The sequence below is a fragment of the Tympanuchus pallidicinctus genome, unplaced genomic scaffold (genome assembly GCF_026119805.1).
Source record: "Tympanuchus pallidicinctus isolate F22 unplaced genomic scaffold, pur_lepc_1.0 scaffold28, whole genome shotgun sequence".
NCBI lineage: Eukaryota > Metazoa > Chordata > Aves > Galliformes > Phasianidae > Tympanuchus > Tympanuchus pallidicinctus.
The window spans coordinates 6,589,177-6,609,433 of record NW_026294745.1 but is presented as its reverse complement, the minus strand read 5'-3'; the positions used below and the strand labels follow the sequence as shown (position 1 = coordinate 6,609,433).

At 52.5% G+C, this 20,257-nt stretch overlaps 1 protein-coding gene across 5 annotated transcripts in view; it reads left to right on the top strand.

Annotated features, from left to right (window-relative positions):
* Window positions 1–20,257, top strand: part of SEPTIN5 (septin 5) — a 35,411-nt gene that overhangs the window by 3,487 nt on the left and 11,667 nt on the right. Inside the window, exon 1 of one of the 5 annotated variants that reach the window (XM_052690968.1) lies at window positions 19,056–19,296. The exons of 3 other annotated variants lie outside the window; for them this stretch is intronic. In XM_052690968.1, the coding sequence (XP_052546928.1) occupies window positions 19,207–19,296 (90 nt within the window). In that variant the 5' untranslated portion in view covers window positions 19,056–19,206. Of the gene's footprint in view, window positions 1–19,055; window positions 19,297–19,402; window positions 19,664–20,257 lie in introns of those variants that run through there. One more of the 5 variants, XM_052690969.1, reaches the window with a different exon arrangement.

Genomic DNA, 20,257 nt, shown 5'->3' with positions numbered 1-20,257 from the left:
TGCGAGGCTCTGATGTACAGCAGCTTGCTCCTGCTCTGTGTGGAATTGCAACCAAGTCTGTGCTGGAGCAGCATGGAGGACTCCTACCTGTGTTAGATGTCTGCGGCATTTTTGTCTTCCATCTGTTTTCCTTAAAAGAGCTGCTCTTGTGATCTTGTGACCTGGGGAAGGTTCTGCTTACTGGTGCTCCTACAGAACTGCATGGAACCTGGCAGGCAGAGTGCACTTTTTCTCAGGGTTAACGCTGTGATTTTATAGTCGTGACTCTTTGAGTCACTGGGAGGAGCAGTAGGGATCTGTTCCTGTGCACAAGTCTGACACAATCTGTATCCATTCAAACGGAGTGGGTTGTGGTGAGGGTTTTTTTGCTAGCAGAAAGCAAGGTTTTGTGTTTGCAGCTGGCGAGGGGAATATTTCAGCACAGCTGCGGGTTGCACTGGGTGAGGCTGCTTCACTTTGACTCTCTGTGTTGAAGTCTCTTCAACCGATGTGTTTTCCAGCCTCAGTCTTACATCCTGGCTCCTGAGAAATGCCTGCCAGAAGGGGAGCCGTGCATTAGTCACAGGCTCTAGAGGTGGATACTGGAAGCACTTAAAGCAGCACATCTCTGCTTGTTTTTCTGTTGTCCCAGTGTATCTTGGCCAGACAGCATTGGGGTGGGAGCTTTTACTTCTCTGTATAAAGCCTTGAGTGTCTTATTCATTTTTTTTTTTTTTTTTTTTTTTAAAGCCAAATTCAAAAGGCAATGCTGGTTCCTTCCCTTCCAAACTGGGCCAGGGCTCAGTGCTCAGCACAGTGTGTCCAGAGCCGGGTGGGACTGCAGCAGGTCCTGGCGTTCAGGTTCTGACTTCTTGCCGACCTCTGTCTGAGCAGCCCTGCTGCAGGCGGCCCTGTGTCTCACAGGTGGGTTATTCTGAGCTCGGGAGGTGAGCTCCATCCTTAGGCTTCTTTTAAATATTTTTTTCCTTTATTTTTTTTATTTTTTTTTTTTTTCCTGCTTCACTTCTTGGAAAAAGGCCGTAAAAGCAGGTCAGTGCATGGCTACGTAGTGACACAGAACTGCTGGAAAGCTGGGCACAGCCTGCCTCCTGCTCTTCAATTATTTATGCTTTAAATGGGTAAAATGGTCATCAGCACAGGGCAGGGGAGATGTTCAGCCTGCCCAGAGCTACTAGCAATATGCAGTTTATGAAAAGGAGGTGTCCCCGTGGGGGGATTTTTATCCTTTGAATTTCCGTGAACTGTTTTGCTACTTACATGCAAATCCAGAATTCTGCTGTTCTTGTGTGAATTGTGCAGAGCCCCTTTGGGCACGGTAGCCAATGTGAGTGTGGCAGGTGCTGTGCCTGATGTTAGGGAAGGGCAAAAACCCCAAGGGACGCTTGTGACACTGTTGCTCAGCTGCTGGGTTGCAGCATGCTGGGACATTGCGAAAGGCGGTTTGTAATTGCAGAGGTGAAAGTGTTGTTGCCATCTGAATACAGAGAAACCATTCCCTGGATACATTCGGGCCTCCAGAGTCCAGGAGCCTCTTACAAGCTTCTAATGCTCTCAAAAATGATATTAGCTTCATGTGGATACTGTTCTCTGCTTGGCTATAGTAGCAGGAAATAGACTTAATGTGGCCTGACAGTCCTGCCCCAGCCTTTGAGCAGGGAGACAAGCTTTGAGTTCGGTGTTTTCTGGAGCATCCTCAGTTTGGGTCTGAGTTGCTGGTTATTAAATACCCCGTACAGTGGGGGCTGTGCATTCAGCCAGCTGTGCTGTCCCAGGTTGGGTCCCTGCTGAGGTCTTTGGAGCTTTGCTAAAGGAGTTACGAATGTTCAACCCAAGGGGCTCCCCTAGCAGCTTTGGGTCACCCCGCACTGCAGTGGTACTGCTGTCACTGTGCTGCTGCTGGCAGCCGTGTGCACTGAATCCAAGCCTGGAGAGCTGTGCTCCACCTTTGATACTTCAAGCACTTCTTGCTGAGACAGCTGTTGACTCAGCCAAAAGGGTTTATCTCATTTCTCTTCCACTTTAAATGATTCCTGGGCTACTTTTTTTTTTTCTGGATAGCTGTGCGTGAAGTGATGGGCACCTTCCTTGCTCACCTTCACAGGTTCTTTCCTGACCAACAGTGGTCTTTGTCCCCTTCCTGCCCCAGACTGAGATTTCCTTGGGCAGTGACATCTCACAGAATAATCCTCCAGTTCTCAAGAAGGGAATGTATGGCATCTCAGACAGATACATTGTGTGACTTCGGAGTTCTGTCAAGCTTATGCAAGTTGTCTTGTAGCATGCTGAAATAACTCCATGCGGGCTGGACTGTGTGTGTGTGTGTGTGTGTGTGTATGTCTGCAGTGCGGTCAGCCTGGAAGCTCAGAAAGAATGTTTGTCTGCTGTTATGTGTTCCTTTTGTCCCAAAGAATCATTCCTGGAGCTGTGAGGAAGTTTGCACTCAGTGTGTTCCCACAGTGATGTTCAGAAGCTGGATTTGTGTGTAGTGCGTCAGAAGAGCTGGGATGAGATCCCAGAACATGTGCTTGTTGTCAGCATGTGTGCTGCTGTTCATCCACAACTTGGTATCCCATAAATACTGTTTAAAATGAGTGGTGGAAGGTGGTGCTGAGTGCTGGGAGGAAGGATCTGTGTCTGCGGCGCTGCCTGGAGCGGCTGGACTGAGGAAAGCAGAGGAGATCTTTTGTAAGTCCCAACTCAAGTGAAGAGTCCTCTATATCTTGAGGGGCTGAATGGATTAGTACTCTTAATTCCCTCTCTTTTGTATGGGTGCGTTTCCAGTGTGTTAATTAAAATGTTGCAATTTGCTAACACTTAGCTTTAGGCTGCAGCACCGCTCTGGGCTGTCGCTCCCAGCCCTTACCTGTGGAGGAGAGCGTGCCCAGGGCTGCAGCAAAGCTTGGCTCAGTGTTGGCCAAGAGGAGCTGAAGAGGAATTGAAACCCTGTATGAGCATCTGCAAAGCTGTAATGCTAAGAGGGGAGGTGAATTGTTTAGCTTTAGTACAACTGTCTACTCCTCAAGTCCAAAAAAAAAAAAAATTTTTTTTTTTTTTAAGAGAAGTCTGGAGCTCATTTCTGGAGGAAGGTGTAGCCACAGTTCGGAGATGCTTGAGATGGCAGACACTGCTGGATGCAGCTGGGCAGCCCTCAGGTGCTGTGCCATGGCAGCACAGGCTGAGGGAGGGGTGAGGTGAGTGTGGTGTGCTGGGGATCTCATACTGTGCTTCACACTCAATGTGGGCTCTGCAAGGTGTGAGCGGGATGTCAGTGAGAGGTGGGAAGCCCTTGATTAGAGTTTAGCTCACATCTGTTGGGCTGCTGCTCTGTACAGCTGCTCTCACCCTGAGGTTAACTGCTGGTGGCTGGGCCATCCCTGTCCACCAGTGCTGTACTGTGTGTCTGTTCAGAGCTGGAGAGTTGGGCTCCTTTGCTTGCCAACTTTATTCAGCTCAGATCTTTGCTCTTCCCGGGAACTTTGGGAGTGCCCTGTTTGTTTTGAAGTTCATTATCGAGAGCATCCAGGGTTTGTGTGGGGCGCTGGGATGGCCTGCCTTGGCCTGACCCACCCGGGGCAGCCGGTGCCATTCCTCTGGAATGACTTCTGGCCCAGGAACCAGGAGCTGGGAATGCAGTCTTAACAAATAAACCGCAGGAGCATGAGTGCTGGCTGCTGGAGCCAGGCCATGGGGACCAGTTCAGCCCGCTGACCTCTGGACATTCTTGGTGCAGAAATGAGGGAGAGGAAGAAAAGATCCAGTCGGCTTGTGGGAAAAGAGGCTTCAAGAGTTTGACGTCTTCCTTCTGCTTTCTGTGAGGCAAAGCCCGCAGATACAGCTGTGATCTGCACTCCTGTGTCTGCTTCGTTTTGCCTTGCAGACCCCTGAGCTATGTGAGCATGCAGAGAACAGGTCTTTCACTGCTTTAGTTTGCATTCCTGTTATTTTTAAGATCACTTCCCAGACAAATTGCTTCACTTTCAGCAATCTGTATTCGGTCAGCCTGGGAACTGTTTGAATCCTGCCTGCTGTGCTCAGCTCATTCTTGCTGTGACACACATGGAGTCTTACATCCACTTTTAAAATAAATTGCATACTACATAAATTACATATCCAGGTGAAACTTGAGTTACAAAGCTGAGCATCTGCTGGCAGCCTGCCCTGCTCATGTTGTCCTTCAAAATACGCAGAGCAACAGCTCTTCTGAATCTCTGCAATCGGTGGTCAGTGCTGTGAATATAGAATTGGAAATGCCCATCTGGATCAAGAGTAACTTCCTTTTACCCACAGCCTGACATAAAAAAAAATGTTTATGGCCCTTAGGATGCTATAGAGTTTCTGAACTGCTCAGAAGAGGTGGTCAGGCAGCAATGGAAGGAACATCACAGCCTCAGGTTGCTGGTGTTTGCACTGGTTCCTGGGGAAGGGCTTGTAGCAAAATCCTGCTGCTGTGATGGCACAGTACTGAGATAAGCAAGTGTGTGTGCACAGCAGAGAGGGGGGGATGCTGTCTGAGAGCATCTCTTCTTTCCCAGAGGCTGCATGTGCATCCCTGCTTTGATGGCTCCTGTGCTGTGCCTGGGGCAGTGCTCTGGCTCCTTTAGCTGTAGCACACAGAAGGGAAGCTGCTCGTGCCTTGCTCCTGAGTTTAATACTTTGCTGTTTGTCTGCTTACTTTCAAGAACTCTCCTCCCTATGAAAGGAACCCTTGGCAAAGCGTGTATTTATGAGGGAAGCAGGAATTAGAGCAGACAGTTATTTAGCAGGACTCGGTGCTTCTGGGCAGTTAATCCTGGCACATGCTTGGGAAGGACTCCAGGTCCATGGAGCAGCTGAATGCTCTGCCTCTGCTCCAGGCTGTCAACCCTGAGGCTGACTCTTCAGAAGCTCAGACCAGACCTGTAGAGGTAAGAAAGCCAGAGGTATGTTTTGCACATACTCAGTATGTGTCAGACCTCAGTACTGTCACACTGTGACAGTGATCCTCTGAAGCATTACTCCTGTGGGCAGGATGTTTTTGGGGAGCAGGAGTGTGTCCTCTTGCCATTCAGGTAAGTGTTGCCTGGCCCACCCCTCCATGTCAGCTCACGCCATTTGACTTCATGGGAGTTTAAATAGAAGCCAAACCAACTGGATGAAGCTTGAGGTTCCTCCTCCTCAGTGCCTGCTCTATTTTGTCCTGCTGGTCCTCATGCAGCAAGGCCATCTCATAGCTGTGTGGTGGCGTTATTTTCAGCAGCCCTCATTAATGTCAGTGAAAGCTTTTCTGTTTGAGCTGGTAGGGTCACTCCGCAGCAGCTGCTCAGAGGCTCCAGCCAGTGCCAGGCGTTCCGCTGCCTGCTTTGAATGGCCAGTGTCATTGGAACGTCTCCCTGCTCCTCCTGCGATCCCAGTGTCATGGGCAGGTGTTGGTCAATAGTGGAATTGTTCTTCTGGTAAACAAGTGGTGGTGTTACTGGAGTTGTCCTTCATGTAGCACAGTGCAGGGCGTGCGTGGGATTGCTAACGAGGGATATCACGAGACTTGTTGGTCTGAAAGCTTCATGAACCATCTTATTTTTCCCTGCAAAGTGTGTAGATGTTCATTCATGTTTGCTGTTCCTCCCCTGCATCTTCCTCTTGGTCACGTTTGGTACTGAAGTGTGTTACAGCACAGTGGTGGGCATTTCAAAGGATCTGCTGTGACATTACCAGCAATGCATGTCCAGGAAACACCTGGGTGAGGCCCTGCTCTTGCCTCATCAGACATCCTTTTTCACGTACACCCAAGGGTTGAGGTAATTTGTGGGGGCCTGTGCATATCTGGTGCTCAGAGCCTGTTTCTTGAGGGTTTATGGCTTCCTTTAATGAAAAATAACCTATTTTTCTTTCCTTATTATTTTTCAAAAAACTGGAGGCGCCCACCTTTTGGCTACCATGCTGCACCAGTGGGCCAGTGTCCTTTCCTCCGGTGGAGAAGACAGATCTCACTTCGTGTTCCTAAAGCAGTGGTTGATAAATGAGCCTGAAAGGAGAAATTGATTTCCTCGCATAGGGCAAAATTGCATCAGAGAAGAGTCCTATCAAAATTTCACAAACCTGGGCCATGAATTAAGCCTGACACAACTGGTTTTACTGTGAATATCCCACTGATGAGATGTGCAGGTAAGGGGGTGTTACCTGTGTGCACTTAGCACCACAGCCCCTGCATCCTCACCTGTCCCTCAGCAGTGCTGGTGCCAGCACTCCTCGCGTTGCAGATTTTGTACCCCTTCTCATCTCGGGATTTGCTCACTCTGTGCAGCCTGAGGGCACGAGGCTGCAGGGGATGGAGCTGTGTCCCTGCCCGGGTAGCTGCTTCCGTTTCTCTTGGATTGCTTCACAGGAAAGCGTAGTTTAGCAAATGCAACTTTTCTACCTCGTTGCTTCTGAGTTCTCTCTAACATTGAGTACTGCTGTGCTCTGTGTGTCCGACAAGCACAGCATTTACAGCCAAATGATGTTGTCGTGTCTGATATCTTCGTTAGGTTGGTTTCGTTTCTCTGACTTCCAGAAATCCAGTATAATCACTTCAAAGGTGACATTTCCAGGAACTCTGCTTTTCCAATGCCTGTTCCTTATCTCCTATTTTGCACCTCCTTTACCATTCTTGTTGTTTTTGGGTGGAGCTCAGAAAAAAAAAAATAATGGGTGAGTCAACAATACCATTGAACAAAATGCACAGGAGTGAGAAGATTTAGGACTAAGTTGGATTGAAGGAGCTCTGTGCTAAGGTTTCTTCCTAAGGCTGTGATTTTTGGTAATGAGAGAGGAAAGATGCTTCTCAAGTCTGGTGGAAAGCACCCTCCCTGGGATTTGGTTGGAACAGTAACAGTATTCCTGCTCAAACTGGGTTGCCGTTTTTTTCTGCTGAGTTAGCACCAGTGCAATTTGCCAAAATGGCAGAATTGAGCTCTAAAGCCATGCTTTCATGGGAGGAGCATAACAGCAGCTCTGATGTTCTTGTTGCTAGGACTAAGCACAGCTTTCAGTCTGAATGGCTTTTACTGGTATTTTGGGTGAGTGTCCTAAAAACCCACTCAAATGAACAGAAGGAATATACATGAGATCTTTGCAGAGCGTTAGTGCGTGCAGTGTTATTCATGTGCAGTGCTTTGAACGTAAAATGGCTGCCTGTTCCTGCACACACAGAGCAGCTGAGTGCTGGAAAAGCGTGAAGGTTACAGAGAGTGGGAGACCTACAAGCAGTGCTGTGGGTTCTTTCTGCTACAGAGCATGGTTCAGTTCTGCAGCGTGCCTGGGTGCAGTGAAGAGCACAGCCCCTCTGGAATGTCTCGGAGCATCCTCAAGGGCCCAGCAGGGTAGGCTTGGTGTTAGCAGTGGAGAGAACTTCGCTATGGTTTTAGAGGTGACAGAAGAAGGACTGAAACCCACAGGGGAGAAAGCTCTTGCTTTCGTTGTGTTCTTGTCTGGTTGATATCCCAGGTTGGCCCATGGAATGAGGCTGGGAAACAACTGGGGAACACCAGAGGAGCAGCAGTTGTGCTGTTGAGCCCCAGGAGTGCTGTGTGATCTAGAGAAACTAGCATAGAATTGACAGTGCAGGTGCTCTGGAGTTTCAGTCTTTTATCTGGTTGCAGGAATTTCTAGAAACATGTGGCATATGCACACAACAGTTTGTGCACACAACAGACCTCTCCCTTGCTTCTCTATCTGCTGCATTTACAGCGGCTCCCATTACCCCATGGTAAAAAGAAGTTACCGCACTCAGGGTTGCTTTGGCCAGCCACTGCTGGGGCGCATGCTGAAGGCCAAGGCCACGTGCATTTCATGCATGGGCTGGAGCTGGTCAGGGTCCAAACAGCACATGGGTTGCAGCAGTTGTTTTTACTCACAAAATGGCCCCGAGCACATTGTAAGGAGAGACAGGGAATTCTGGAAGGGGCTTGTAAAACCTCAGTGCTTCCCTCCGTTAGAACAAAATCTGGTGTGAAGGAACAAAATCATGGCCCTAGAGGAGGGAACAGTGTGACCATGATATATCTTGGCTGTTAATGCTTGAGGCCTTTTTGGGCACTGTGGTCAGTTCAGTGCTTCCAAGAATGAGATACTGATTCATTTGTGGTCAATGTGTTTTTGTTTTTTTTTTAAATGATGCCACTGAACAATTGGTCTGGTTGCTGCTTGTCAAGCTTGGCTGGGGCAAAGATCTTTTCCTGGGCTGCTGTCTTCCATTTCCATCCTCCTTGCTCAGCCGGGTTCCTTGAGGTGTGGGTTAAGGCCTACCTGATCTGGATATGCTGTCACTGTGATCGGTGTGGTGGCCTGGCTCACATTTAGTGCTGCCTGGGTGGGATCAGTGACCAGTACAAATCACTGCAAACTGCACGTGCACAGGGAGAAAGAGATGGACTGCTGCAGCACAGGCATCTGAGGGTCAGCAGCTGGAGCTGGGCACAAGGTGGAGCAGTATGGCCAAACTTATTGGGCAGCACTGAGCTGTGATTTCTCCCCAGAGCTCTGCTTGGCTTGGGTTTGGGAAGCTAGGGGTTGAGCACAGTCCCATGCAGCATGTGTCACAGCCTGGTGTTCCTGCCAGGTTCCCTCTTGCAGGGGAAGGACAGAGAGGAGGGTGGACAGTTTTGGTGGCAGCTGACTGGGAGCCAGAGATTAATGAAGTGTTGAGCTTTAATGGGGAATGTGCTCCACTGATTTGGGTTTCCCTCCCCACCCATCCCCACCCACTCTTTCTATTCTGTGGCACAGTCTTGAGAGCAGCTTGAGAACAAGTGATTTCAGACTGCCGGTGACCTCATCCATCTCCAGCTCTGAGGTGGAGCAGTGTTTGGAGCTATAACCACAACTTATGTTGCTGTTTCAACACTGCAGGCAAGAGGCTGATGCTGTGGGGAGAGCCTGGTGCTTCCCAATCCCTTCGTGCCCTTGCTGTGTGTGGAGTGGGATCTCCCAGCCCATAGTGCCCCTTCTCCCTCCTGAGGACCTTCCTGCTAGCTCCTGGCGTCTTGCTATTTGCCAGGGTTTAGGGCTGTTGGCTGCTGTGCTGCTTGGGGAAGGGGTGCAGCTGGGCAGTGGCACAGGATGCCTGCTGCCTGCAGGATGTGTGTGTGGTGGGAGGTGGGGATGGCTGTGGAGTATTTTCTTTCTGTTCTCATCTTTCTAAATGCTGGTGGAAGGGGAGGAAGTAGCAAGGAAAAGAAGACAGAACAGAGTCCAAAGAGCATAGCTGGGCAAGAGGCCTTGCTGGAAGCACCAGATATCAGAGCAGTTCCTGGTGAGAAGTCAGGCCATGTCTTGTAGGGTGCTGAGCTGTGCTGGGGAGCTGAGGAGAGTGCATGCAGAAACTAGCGGAGAATTCTTCCTGGCATGGTAAAAGACCCTTCTTCCTGTTCCTGTTGAAGTCACTAAGATTTTCTCTAGCACATCTTAGTCCAGAATTCTTGGACTGTGCTGATGTCCACTGAGCGCAGTGCCTCCTGTCTGCTGAGGCTGCCCTGCTGAGCACAGCCCTGGACTTTGGCATACGAGCGAACTGTAGTGAGCACAGCCTGAGCGCTGTCTCACAAGTCATGCGGGGGAGTCCAGCCACTTCCCCTTAAGCCTGGATTTCTTCTGGCACAAACTCAGGCTGAAGAGATGCTGAGCTTTGGCAGGCTACGGCTGGGAAAATAAAGGCAGTCTTCTGTTTCATCTGTGTGACTGTAGAGGAACCTCCCTGACTCTGGGTAGGCAGTACTGAAGGGGGGTAAGAGGAATTTGCTTTTCTTTTGGCCTCATCCCAGGTGGTACCAAGACTGCTGCCCAGATGTAAATTCCATCCCACTGTTGATGAACAGAGAATTTGACTCTTCTTTGGATCAAACGAGACTTCTCCTGCCCCGCTGCCCCTCTTCCCTCTTGCACTGGAGGCAGATCCTGCCATTTGTGTCAGTTTACAGTCCTGTTTTCCTCCTTCCTGTTGCAGAGCTGTCTTCTCACCTGTATATGATGTAAGTAGGTGAATAAGCAGGGCTTTTGTGTTAAATGCCTCCTTTTTCTCCTCTCTGCTCAGCATCCCCAGCTCTACTGATGGCGATGGAGTGCAGAGGGTGGGTAAGTGTGGCTGGCTGCGTGACAGAGCAGCTCTGCCAGCTCTGTGAGAAGGGCTCTGTGCCGTCGGAGCCCCGAGGAAGACACGCTGGTGATGGAGGACTTGCAGCTCTCGCTGCTTGGTGGGGCTCCGGCCATCTGCGCCTCCTGCGTGCTCTCCCCAAAGGGGCCGCTGAGCCCCCAGCCGTTGCCACTCGCCGTGTCTGTAGGGTACAATAACGCTAATGTGTCCTGGCGGCAGCATGAAATGGGCTCGTGTGTCTGGAACAAAGGAGCCTTTGTAGCAGGTCCTGCCGCCTGCGGGAGGTTTGTCAGCTCTGCGCTAACGCGGCTCTCCGTGCCCAGCCGCGCTCCCCCGGCTCGGCGCTGAGCGGCTGCCCGGTGCCAGGGGCTCCAGCTCGCCCTTCGCTATGGGAGGTCTGCGCTGGGGTCGTGCGTGCCCGAGCACGGCCCTGCCTGGTGGCTGCGGGAGGCACTCCTGCACCTCCATCCTGCGCTCGCAGCCTGGCTGCGTGTGTGGCCCGGAGCTGCGACGTGAGGCTGCGTGCGTTCCCTGCACTGCGCCACGTCCGGGAGCGGCACCGCGAGCACGGGGGCAGGGCTGGCGCAGACCAAGGTGACGACGATGCTCTACCTGCGGCTTTTAAGGGAGTTATTTCTTGCAGAGTTTGGCAGAGCAGGCTGAATGGGATTGCTTAACGGTGTGTGATAGGTTGGCGAAGAAGTGAGGGAAACTCCTTAGCTTGGGCTGCTGCACTACACACGCTAATAAGAGGTACGCTTTGAAGAACAACCGTCTTTTCCAGCTGATGCAGGTGCATCTGGGGCTGTCGCCTGGGCTCCTCAGCTGCTGTCCCATCTCTGGCTGCGGTGCTGGTGCTGCACTGCACAGCTCAGCAGAGCCGTGTCCTCAGGAGCTGCTGGCAGGGCACTGAGAGCCACCCCTGCAGGACAGCTGGTGGTGGCTGGGGTGTGAGATCGAGGGTGGGCTGAGGAGCTGGCAGTGGGTTGAAGCAGTAGGACAAGATCATAGTGGAAAGAATTCCCTCTGTGAAGCTGTGCAGGATGCTCAGCAATTTTGATTCTATGGCAGTTTTATCCAACTGGTGGCTGGTGTCCTGGGTGCTCCTGCTGCCACGTGGTGATTATGTCGAGACCTGGTATGTTGTCCCTTCTGGCCAAAGAGAACTGTTCTCCAGGAAAACTCTGTTTGGTTGCCACCAACAGAGCAGGACAATGAGAACTTTGGTGAGAGAAAAGGAGAGCTTAGCATGCGGTCTGCCCATCCACACTGACACCGACCCTTCCAGAGGAAAGGCAGCTGCAGGGCTCGAGAGGGCAGGCTGGGAGGAACACGAGGTCTCTTCTGGCTCCAAAGAACACTGTGTGCCCAGAGAGGAAGCAGCAACCACAGGAAAAGGGTAGTTGCTGAACCCAATTTGCTAAGAATTAAGCAATATATTTCAAAGCATGAAATTGAGCAAGAGAACTCTTTCCCTCCTGAAGCAGGTGGAAAGGATGAGGCAGAGCCCTGCAGACCGAGGGCCAGGCAGTGCCAATACTGCCCTTAGTCCCACACACAGTGTCCTGTTTTGATCCCTTCCCTCCTGATGCTGTTCTCAGGAGCAGCCTGAACATTCCTTCACCACAGCTGCTGTTTTGCTCCTTTTTGGGGTGGGTGCCCGTTTGCACCAAGTGTACAGAGAAATGAATACATGAAAAAGGCGTCTAGATAAAGATTGACTTGCACAGTGTGAGTTCTGATACAGAAAGAAAGAGGCTTTGGTAGCTGTTAATTTTGGGATCTTGGTTCATCATCAGCAGATTCTTTTTGTAGAGGACAGACCAAGAGATGTGGGTACGGCTCAGTCAATCCCTCGTCTGCTGCAGTGCCATGCAGAGCAGGGATTAATTCAGTGCAGTTGTGTGGCTGCTGGGAGCAGTTCTGTTCCTGCAGGGCTGTGGCCTGTGGGTGTGTGCGTCAGAGCCTAAGCAAAACCAAGCCGGGGGCTGCTGCCTTCCAGCTGTCTTTTGCATGGAAAGGAAGTACTACATTGCTCTGGGAGACAGAGTGCAGTCCCTGTCCACTCAGGAGAGCAACGTCTCTCTGGAGCCCTTTGCAGCTGCTCCTGTGAGCCAGCACATAAGTGGAAACAGATGGCGTCATCTCAGCGGTTGGTAGGAACCTCACTGCTGCAGCTTTGCACAGAGCAGCGCCAGGGCTGAGCCACGCTCCCTGCCAGGCAGCTGTGCTGCTTCCTGGAGCAGCCCAGAGCAGGGTCACAGTACCACAGGGCCATCAGGGCCCTGCCAGCATCTTGGTCAGTAGTCCATAGGGACATTCTCCTGGGAAGGGTCCGGGTGAAGGTGCATCTCTGTTATGGAAGTTAAAGGTATCCATCTGATTCAAGAAGGTATTTGCTCTGTTTTACTGCAAACTCGGCCTCAATATTTGTATCTTTTCCTTCCTGGTCAGCATCTCTGATGAGGAGAAGCAACACTCAGCAGTTTCTGACTACTACTCTTAAGGCTGATAGAAACACTGTTTAAATTCTCTTTGACAGACAGCACGGTTTGACTTAGATTTTCAGTGACCTGAAGTTTTCTTCCATCATCACAGCATTTAACAAAATGTAAATCTCCTGTCAGGCCGCAGGGCAAGCAGCAATTTGTGCAGCAGAGGTGTAACCAAGCTTAGTGTTTGCTGGAGCAAGGAGATGGAGGAGAAAGGGACGGGAAAGCATTGGACAGCATCTCCTGCTTCCTCAGGCGTGATGCGGAGCAGCTGGAAGTCTCTGTGTTGTGCACCAGTGGGCTGTGAGACCTGCAGGCTCTGTGTGGGCTCGGGACATTGCCCATGGAGAACACAGTGTGCTGCAGAGTGCGTGAGGCCAGAAGCGACAGATCTGCGAAGCTCAGCCTCTACATCGCTGGTGAAAGGCGAGCAGTAAATCACAGCAGGACAGCTCTCCGTTGTGTTCTGTCAGGTGGAGATGTCTGTGCATCCCTGCAGGCCTTGGGGCTGTATAGCAAACACCAAGGCCTGTGGGACCAGCACTGCTTCCCAGAGAGCAGCTGCCTGATGGCAGGACTGATGTCCTAAACACTCAGGGCCTGTGTATGCTTCATCAGGGACCGCTGGAAGAGAGCCTTGGGTTGGGTTACCCTTATTTCATGGTTGCTCTCTCTCTCTTGCTGGGGTTTTGTTTCCTGCAGGAGAAATGCGCTATGATCATTCTCTGAGAGCACCTCGCCTCCTGCTGACAGCCATGTGTGCTTCTCCCAGCCCTGCCCCGACTGAATGCTTTGTGCTGCTGCTCATAAACTGCGCTGTGCTGCAGCCGTAGCGTCGCTGATTGCATCTTCCTGCTGATTAGCTTATTGCTTCCAATTGCCAACGCCATCACATTTATTTTAATCATGCTCATTTCCTGTGTCAGTCAGGAGAAGGAGCAGGGTGCAGGTGTGGGAGGAAAACTGTTTGCCAGGCTGAAAAGGACAAATGCTTCTGCAATGAAATACTCAAACTGTTGCGCAGTTCACTCTGCTGTTTATATTGAACTAAGAGAAACAACCAGGGGAGAAAGGGAGCAGAATTTCCCTCTGACTAATGCTGCTGGATTGTGCAGGGCTGCGGGGGAATTGCCAGGCAGAGAAACCATCAGGAGGAAAAGGAAATGGAAAAGGGAATCTAATTATCCATCTGCAAAGACAGACGTTACCCTGAGGCAGGGCCCAGCCCGGGGCAGGCTGAAGTTTGTGCAGATCAGTCAGAGGGTGCTGGGAGTCTGGGGTCGTGGGGAGCCAGGTGAGACCACGTGGGTCAGCAGAGGGAGGGTGGGAGAGCCTGGGGGTCTGAGGGCTGCAGGAGCCCCCTGCTTGGAGGGCTATGGCTCTCAGGGCCTCGGGCTGGTGTTCCTCTTGCTGGATGCCTCCCAAGATTGAAGTTTACTTTTGAGCACTGCCTTTTTTCCCTTAATTAATGGAATTAAAAATGATTTGGTGACCTAAGAATGGGCTCATGCTCTTTTCTTGTGAGCATTTCCTACTACTCCTAAAGTTACATTAATTGTAGTTGGGAGACCAAGAAGTTGGGAACTGTCCCAAGGCAGTTGGCTTGTTTTCTCCCAGTATTATTTTGAGAGCCTTCTGGGAGGTCAGCGTGATTAAAACACCTTCTTGCATGGCTGGGAGCATTGGTGAGATGGGTGTATTGTGGATGAACCAGCAGCATGCCTGCCTGATTCCCTTTGATACCCACTGCTTGTTCTGCAGGGCCCTGCTCGGTGTGCTCAGACTGCCTTCCCCAGCCATGCCCTCAGACCAGCCCTACTGGTGAGTGTCTGATGATGTTTGGAGGCCATGATGTCCTCTCTGGTTCAGGATTCAGCCTCTTTGGTAGACAGGCCTGATCCTGCATCCCTTACTCACATGAGTAGTCGTCTCTATTTCAATGGGACTACTCGGTGAGTAAGGATAGCAGGATTGGGACCACTACCTATAACTCTGAAGTGGACCTTCTGTAGGATCCTGTCCTGAAATTTTTGCTGTCTGTGCATGTAAATGTGCATCGCGAGCTTTCCAAACTGCTGATGTTTTTGGCATTTGGATGGATAACTTGAGAGCTGGAGAAGCAGTGCCCTTCTGTTTCTGAGGATGTCACCTCTAGTTTCCGTTCTCTCTCTCCACAGGGCTCCCAGCCCAGCCATTCCTAGGCCATGGGACACGATGTACCTGTTTTTCTCCCAAGTGTTCCTGTTCTGGCTTCCCTGGGGCAGGCGGGGCCCAGCACTGCCTCTGCTTTTCCCAGCTGTGGCTTTGAGATGAGAGGGAGGGAATCTATGTCAGCCTGATTCATGCGGCAGATTTGGTGGAAACAGAAAGAAAGAAAAACAGCAGCAGTGCTGAGGGAGTGCTGCAGCCCTTCTGCGCTGCCTCTTTTCTCCTCCTGTCTGTATGGGTCAAATTTGTCACCCCCATCCTTTGCTAAGATCTTCGTTGTGTTTGCAGTGGAAGGTGCCTGTGACCCTACGTGAAACACAACCAATTGCAAGCCTGATCCGAACACTGATAACGAGTTGGCCGTGGGCAGGGCAGCGGCTGGTGGTGACCCCAGGCGGCCTCCGTGGGACCCACTGTCTGCAGGCTTACTTCTCCCCGCCAGGAACGTGTACAGCAGCAGGGAGCTCTGCCTGCAAGTGGCTGTGCCTCCTCCACCTCTGTCCAATTAGTTGTATTTCAGATGATCCTGAACAGTGATCAGAGGTGCTGGGTGTGACAGAAGCTGTGAACTTGCTCCAGAGGGAGTCAGAAGTTTAAACAAGTGGGAATTGTTGGACCGCGGTCCTGTTTCAGCGCTGGAAGTGGAGGAGTCACACAGTGCCTCCTGGGAAGCCTGGGACAATTCAGGTGGAAGCAGGAGCACAAATACCTTTAAAATGTAATTTGATAGATTTCTGGAGGGATTACGTGACAAAACAGCTGCGCTCCTTGAGTAAAAAGTGAAGTTTGACCTGAGAGGCTGGCAAAAGAAAGGAAATTTGGTTGCTGTGCTGACTGTGCTCATGGCACTGTGTGCAGGAGATGAAGCCCATGTGTTGGGAACTTTGCAATGCTGGCCTGCTTTTTTCTGAGCATAAAACAACAAAGCCTGGCCGGAGCGTCAGGGCTCTGATGCTCTCCATGACCACATACCTGGAGTTTTGCTTGTAAGTTCAAGGTTTAATCATCAGAGGTTAGATCAGCAAGGCATTTTCTCACTCAGGTGAGCCTGAGTGCTATGCAGGTGATGGAGCAGCAGTCCGAACCCCATGAGATTTACCTGCCCACGGCCAGCCCTGACTTTCTGCACAGCCAGACAGAGGCACGGGAGGAGGCAGCAGGACCGCAGCTGGACTCAGCCCTGCCTGCAGGGGTGGCATCTGCAGTTCTTCTGCCTCTACTGCAGCGATCAGAGTGGGGAGCATCCTCCTGCCACAAACAAACTGCTTCTCTGGCATTACCTGTCCTGTCTTGGTAGAAAGAAGCCAGGAACTGAATTTTCCTTCCGTGGGGAGTTCTGCAAATAGCTTTGCTTCAAAGGAAGAACTATAAATGTCACGATGCGACCATGCTGACCTTGTGGAGGTGTGGATATGCAGAGCTTCACCAGTCCTCTGTACAGCCCTCTGTGGGCTGAAGGTACCTGTTCCCCAATGCAATCATGGCTGCTCACTGAGAGCAGAGCCGGAGCACAGCAGTCCTGAGGCCAACTCATTGGAAAAGCCACGCAGAGAGCAGGCCTCCCTGCCCCGAGAGCAGGGCTGTCGCTGTGGGTGGAGCCCAGCCAGCACCGTATATGTATTTAGTCAAGGACAGAATTTCCTCTCCCCGCCCCATCTCTGATCTGTGCTGTTCTCTCCTTGCCCATCATCGCGTTGTTTCTGCTCCTCGCTCGTCACGTTTGCAGCCGCCTGCACAAAGCGCTGCGCTGCGTGCCGCCGTCCCTCCATTGCCTCCCCTGGGCTGTGCTGCGTGTTTCCTGCAGCGGCCAGGAAACCTTCCTTCGCTCCCAGCCCCGCTGACGGTGTGACAGCACAGCCCTGCGTCAGCCGTGGCTCAGTGCTGCTGGCGGAGCACAGCTCCTTGCCCTTTGTTCCTGGGCTGATGGTGGGCTGTGCCCCGCCGATGTGAGGCCGATGTGCTGCTGTCCAGGAGCATTTCTATGCTGCCCAGTGGTGAATTCTGCCTTCTGTGAATTGACATCTAATGCTGTGAACTAATGTATTTTCTCTCCTCTTCTCTGGGCCCATCTGCAGCCCTGCAGGCTAGAAATCCCCTGTAACAAAGAAGTACGTAGGACAGTAATGCTGGTGCCCAGCTGCAGCTCTTCCCTCACACTGTGTCCCCTGCCCAGAGGGGCTCTCACCAAACTGTCTTCTGGGAGCCAAAGGAAGAAAGCGCTTGTTTTTGCTCTAGATTCCCTGCTGAGCTGTCTGCGTGGGGAGGTAGGGGTTATCAGAAGGAGCAGAGGCAAAACAAGGCTTGGCTCGGCTGTCTTTGGGAGGTGGACCAACCTGAGCCTGTGGCTGTGGGTGTGCCCTGCAGTACATTAGTGTGATAGACATGTGTTCTTTCCTTGGCTCTTCATCTCTTGGAAAGGTGGAGGAGGCTGAGTCAGACCAGACTGCCCTCCTTGAGCATTTTGAAAGCCCTCATTAGCCAAGAGCTACCTTCCTGGGTTCCTTTTCTCAGTATGCTTTCTGCATTCCCGGGCTTGGCGTCCTAGCTGGAATTCCTCCCTGGCTGCCGGTCCTGAGAGCCGCATGTGCTGTGGGAGACAGCAGCTCCTTGTTCCTGTCTGCACTGTCAGCATGGTTCCTAGGGCCCTGTGGTTTTGCCTCAACCAAATCAATGTTGACTTCATCCATGACCCCACCATAGAAGAATGCTCCTGTTGGGTGCGGGAGGCTCGCAAGGACGCAGCGTTCTCCCTGTGCCCAGGCTGACAGATGCCTGTGGTTGGTGGCCGTGTGGCCTGCGGTCTTCAGGAAAGCATGTTTCAAAGCATGAGAACTCATGGAGGTTGGAAAGGGTTTGGTTACAGCTATTGTGGTTTACAGTGTGGAAGGCCATGTGACACCTCTGTGTTGTCAGAGTGAGTTTGAATGTGTCTCTGCGTCCCCGAGCCATCGCTCCTCCTGCCTGGCACTGAGCATGGAATCTCTGCTGCTCCTCAGCTGTGCATGAGCTGCAGGCCGTGGTGATGGAGCGCTTCAGGCAGGGAAGCAGAATCAGATACTGGGAATCTAAGAGAGGAAAAAGGTGTCATGAGCATGGCCTGGCCTACTGCTGAGCTGGGAGCAGTACAGCACTGCTTGCTGTAAGCATTATCTGCTCCTTGAAAACATCCCCACCTCACAGCAGGGAAGAGCTGTCGCATGAGGTGGATCAGGTGCCTGTTCTGAGAAATGGCAACTTTTGCCTCACACAGATCTCAATCCAGGTTTCCTGAGTAGTGTTACACTCAGAAATGACTGGGAACAAAATCCAGCAAGTGGAATTTAAGGATGCTGATGGCATTCTTTGATGTTTGGCATGTTTTTGTCTTACATTTCCAAGCCTTTAGGACCTTTTACTGCAACTTCTGAGGTCACCTTTCCTCAGCTTGCGGAATGGCAGTGGAGCTAACACACAGTTCTTCTTTGTCCGTTTTCTCCCCTTTTCCTCCCCTCCCTGTAAGACAGTATTGTAGAAACCCAGGTTCTGAGACCTTCCTGCTCTTGCAGCAGCTCCCAGGTATCTCAGTTCTTTGTGGCAGAGCCTTGTGACAGCTGCATGGGGGGTGGGCCCTGGTGGATGCTGTGCTCTGGGCAGTGGCTGCCAGAAGGCCGTGGCTCTCAGTGAGGCAGCAGAGACTGCAGGTAGGAGATGCGCAGTGGTGTAAAGCAGAGCCTTTGTTCTTCCTTGCTCACGGGCAGGAGCTGCTCAGGAACCTGTGTGTCGAGCTGCAGGTTCATCCAGCACCGCCGTCTTGTGTGACTTCATTCTACGTGCCAGCAAATTTACTGCCCAGTTCCTGGAGTCGTGTTGTTATATGAGGCTATAAGCTTTTGTTTGTTTCAGATTAATTCCTTTGCAGCTTCTGTGGCTGCACAGAAAAGATGAATTGTGGATCTGATATTGCAGGCTCCCAGACTTGAAGGTTGCACAATTTTTCTGTGCTGAGCCGTTGCTGGATCCGCGTGTTTATCAAACGCACAGGTATTTCTTGATCGTTCGGAGCCCAACGCTTCTGCACGCGTCGGGATATCCGAGGGCCGCCCCGGCCGGATGAGCGGAGCCGGGAGAGGGGCGGCAGCCGTCGTGCGCGGAACTGCGGGACGGGGACGGAGCGACAGCGGGCGGTGCGTGCAGTGCCGGCCCCGCAGGCGGCACCTCCCGCGGCACGGAGGGACGGCAAGTCCCGGGGCGCTGCCGTGGGAGCCCGCAAACGTCGCCGCTCCTCGCCGAGCCGCCCTGCGCGTGTGTGCGGCCGTGGGCGGGGGGCTGCCGCATGGGTTTAGCGAGGGCTGGGAGGGAACGCATGGGTTGGGTGTTTTCCTTCTCGGCCCGCAGTGGCTGGCTGTGCCGCCGGCCGCGGTTATGGATTCGCTCATTATCCAGGAGCGGTTAGTGGAGAGGCTGCTTTCCCCGCGGACGCAGGCACAGCGAAGCCACCCGGCCAAGCTGAAGGTACGGGCATGTATTTATAGCGGCACGCGGGCGGGGGGAGCGCGGTGCCCGAGCGGCCGGCCGCTGTGCGACGGGAGCCCTGCGAGAAGCGACTGAGCGGAAGGAAGGAGGCGAGGAGGAGATGGCCGGGGGCGGCGGAGGGAGGGGAGGGGAGAGCGGAGCCCTTGGGCAGGGCGGGCGGACGGCTGGGGATGCCGTTTCCGTGCCGTTATCTCGTGCGGCGATTCTCTCTTCGGAATGGCGTGCGCGCCTGGGCAGCGCGGGGCACGAGCGGTGTGCGTGCTTTGCGTGGCCGCGTTCGGGCTGCGCTTTGCAAGCCCGTTTTCTGCGGCAAACGCTGGTGGGCGAGCGGCTCTGCTGGTCTCCCGTACGTAGCAGCGGGCCGGAGGAGGCAGATGTACACGGGGCTGTTGGGGCTGGGAATTTATCGGCTTTCTGGCAATGAAAGGATGCGAAGGGCACTCTGCGCTGAGGGGAAGGGCCGTGCTGGCGTGTGCAGATGCGGATGTGGTGGCCGTGCGAAGGAAGGACCGCCGAGAGGAACCGGGCGGCTTCTGCTTTCCCCGCTTCCCTGAGCCGGGAGCCGCCGCCCTGCAGCTGGCAGCGCGGTGACGCGGTGCAGTGAGCGTGAGCTGGGCGTTCAGGGCCTGGCTGGGCCGGGGGCATCGTCAGGATCCCAGCACAGCCTTCCTCATTTGCAGGCTTAGCTCCAGAAATAGAGTGGGGGCCATTCTTCAAATTTTCTGTGGTCCTGTGGTGTTTAATTTTAGCACTTTGGGATGCACTCAGCAAGCCTCATTTATCTCCAGCATAAATGGTGAAGTTGCATGATGTCTGCTTCTCTGAATAGCACAGCCATAAAGGAGATGAGGAAAGACTCAGGGGTGATGGAGACTTCTCTCATACCTGCCTCTCTCCGTGGCTGTAGGACAGCAAATACCTTGGTAATGGGGATCTCTGC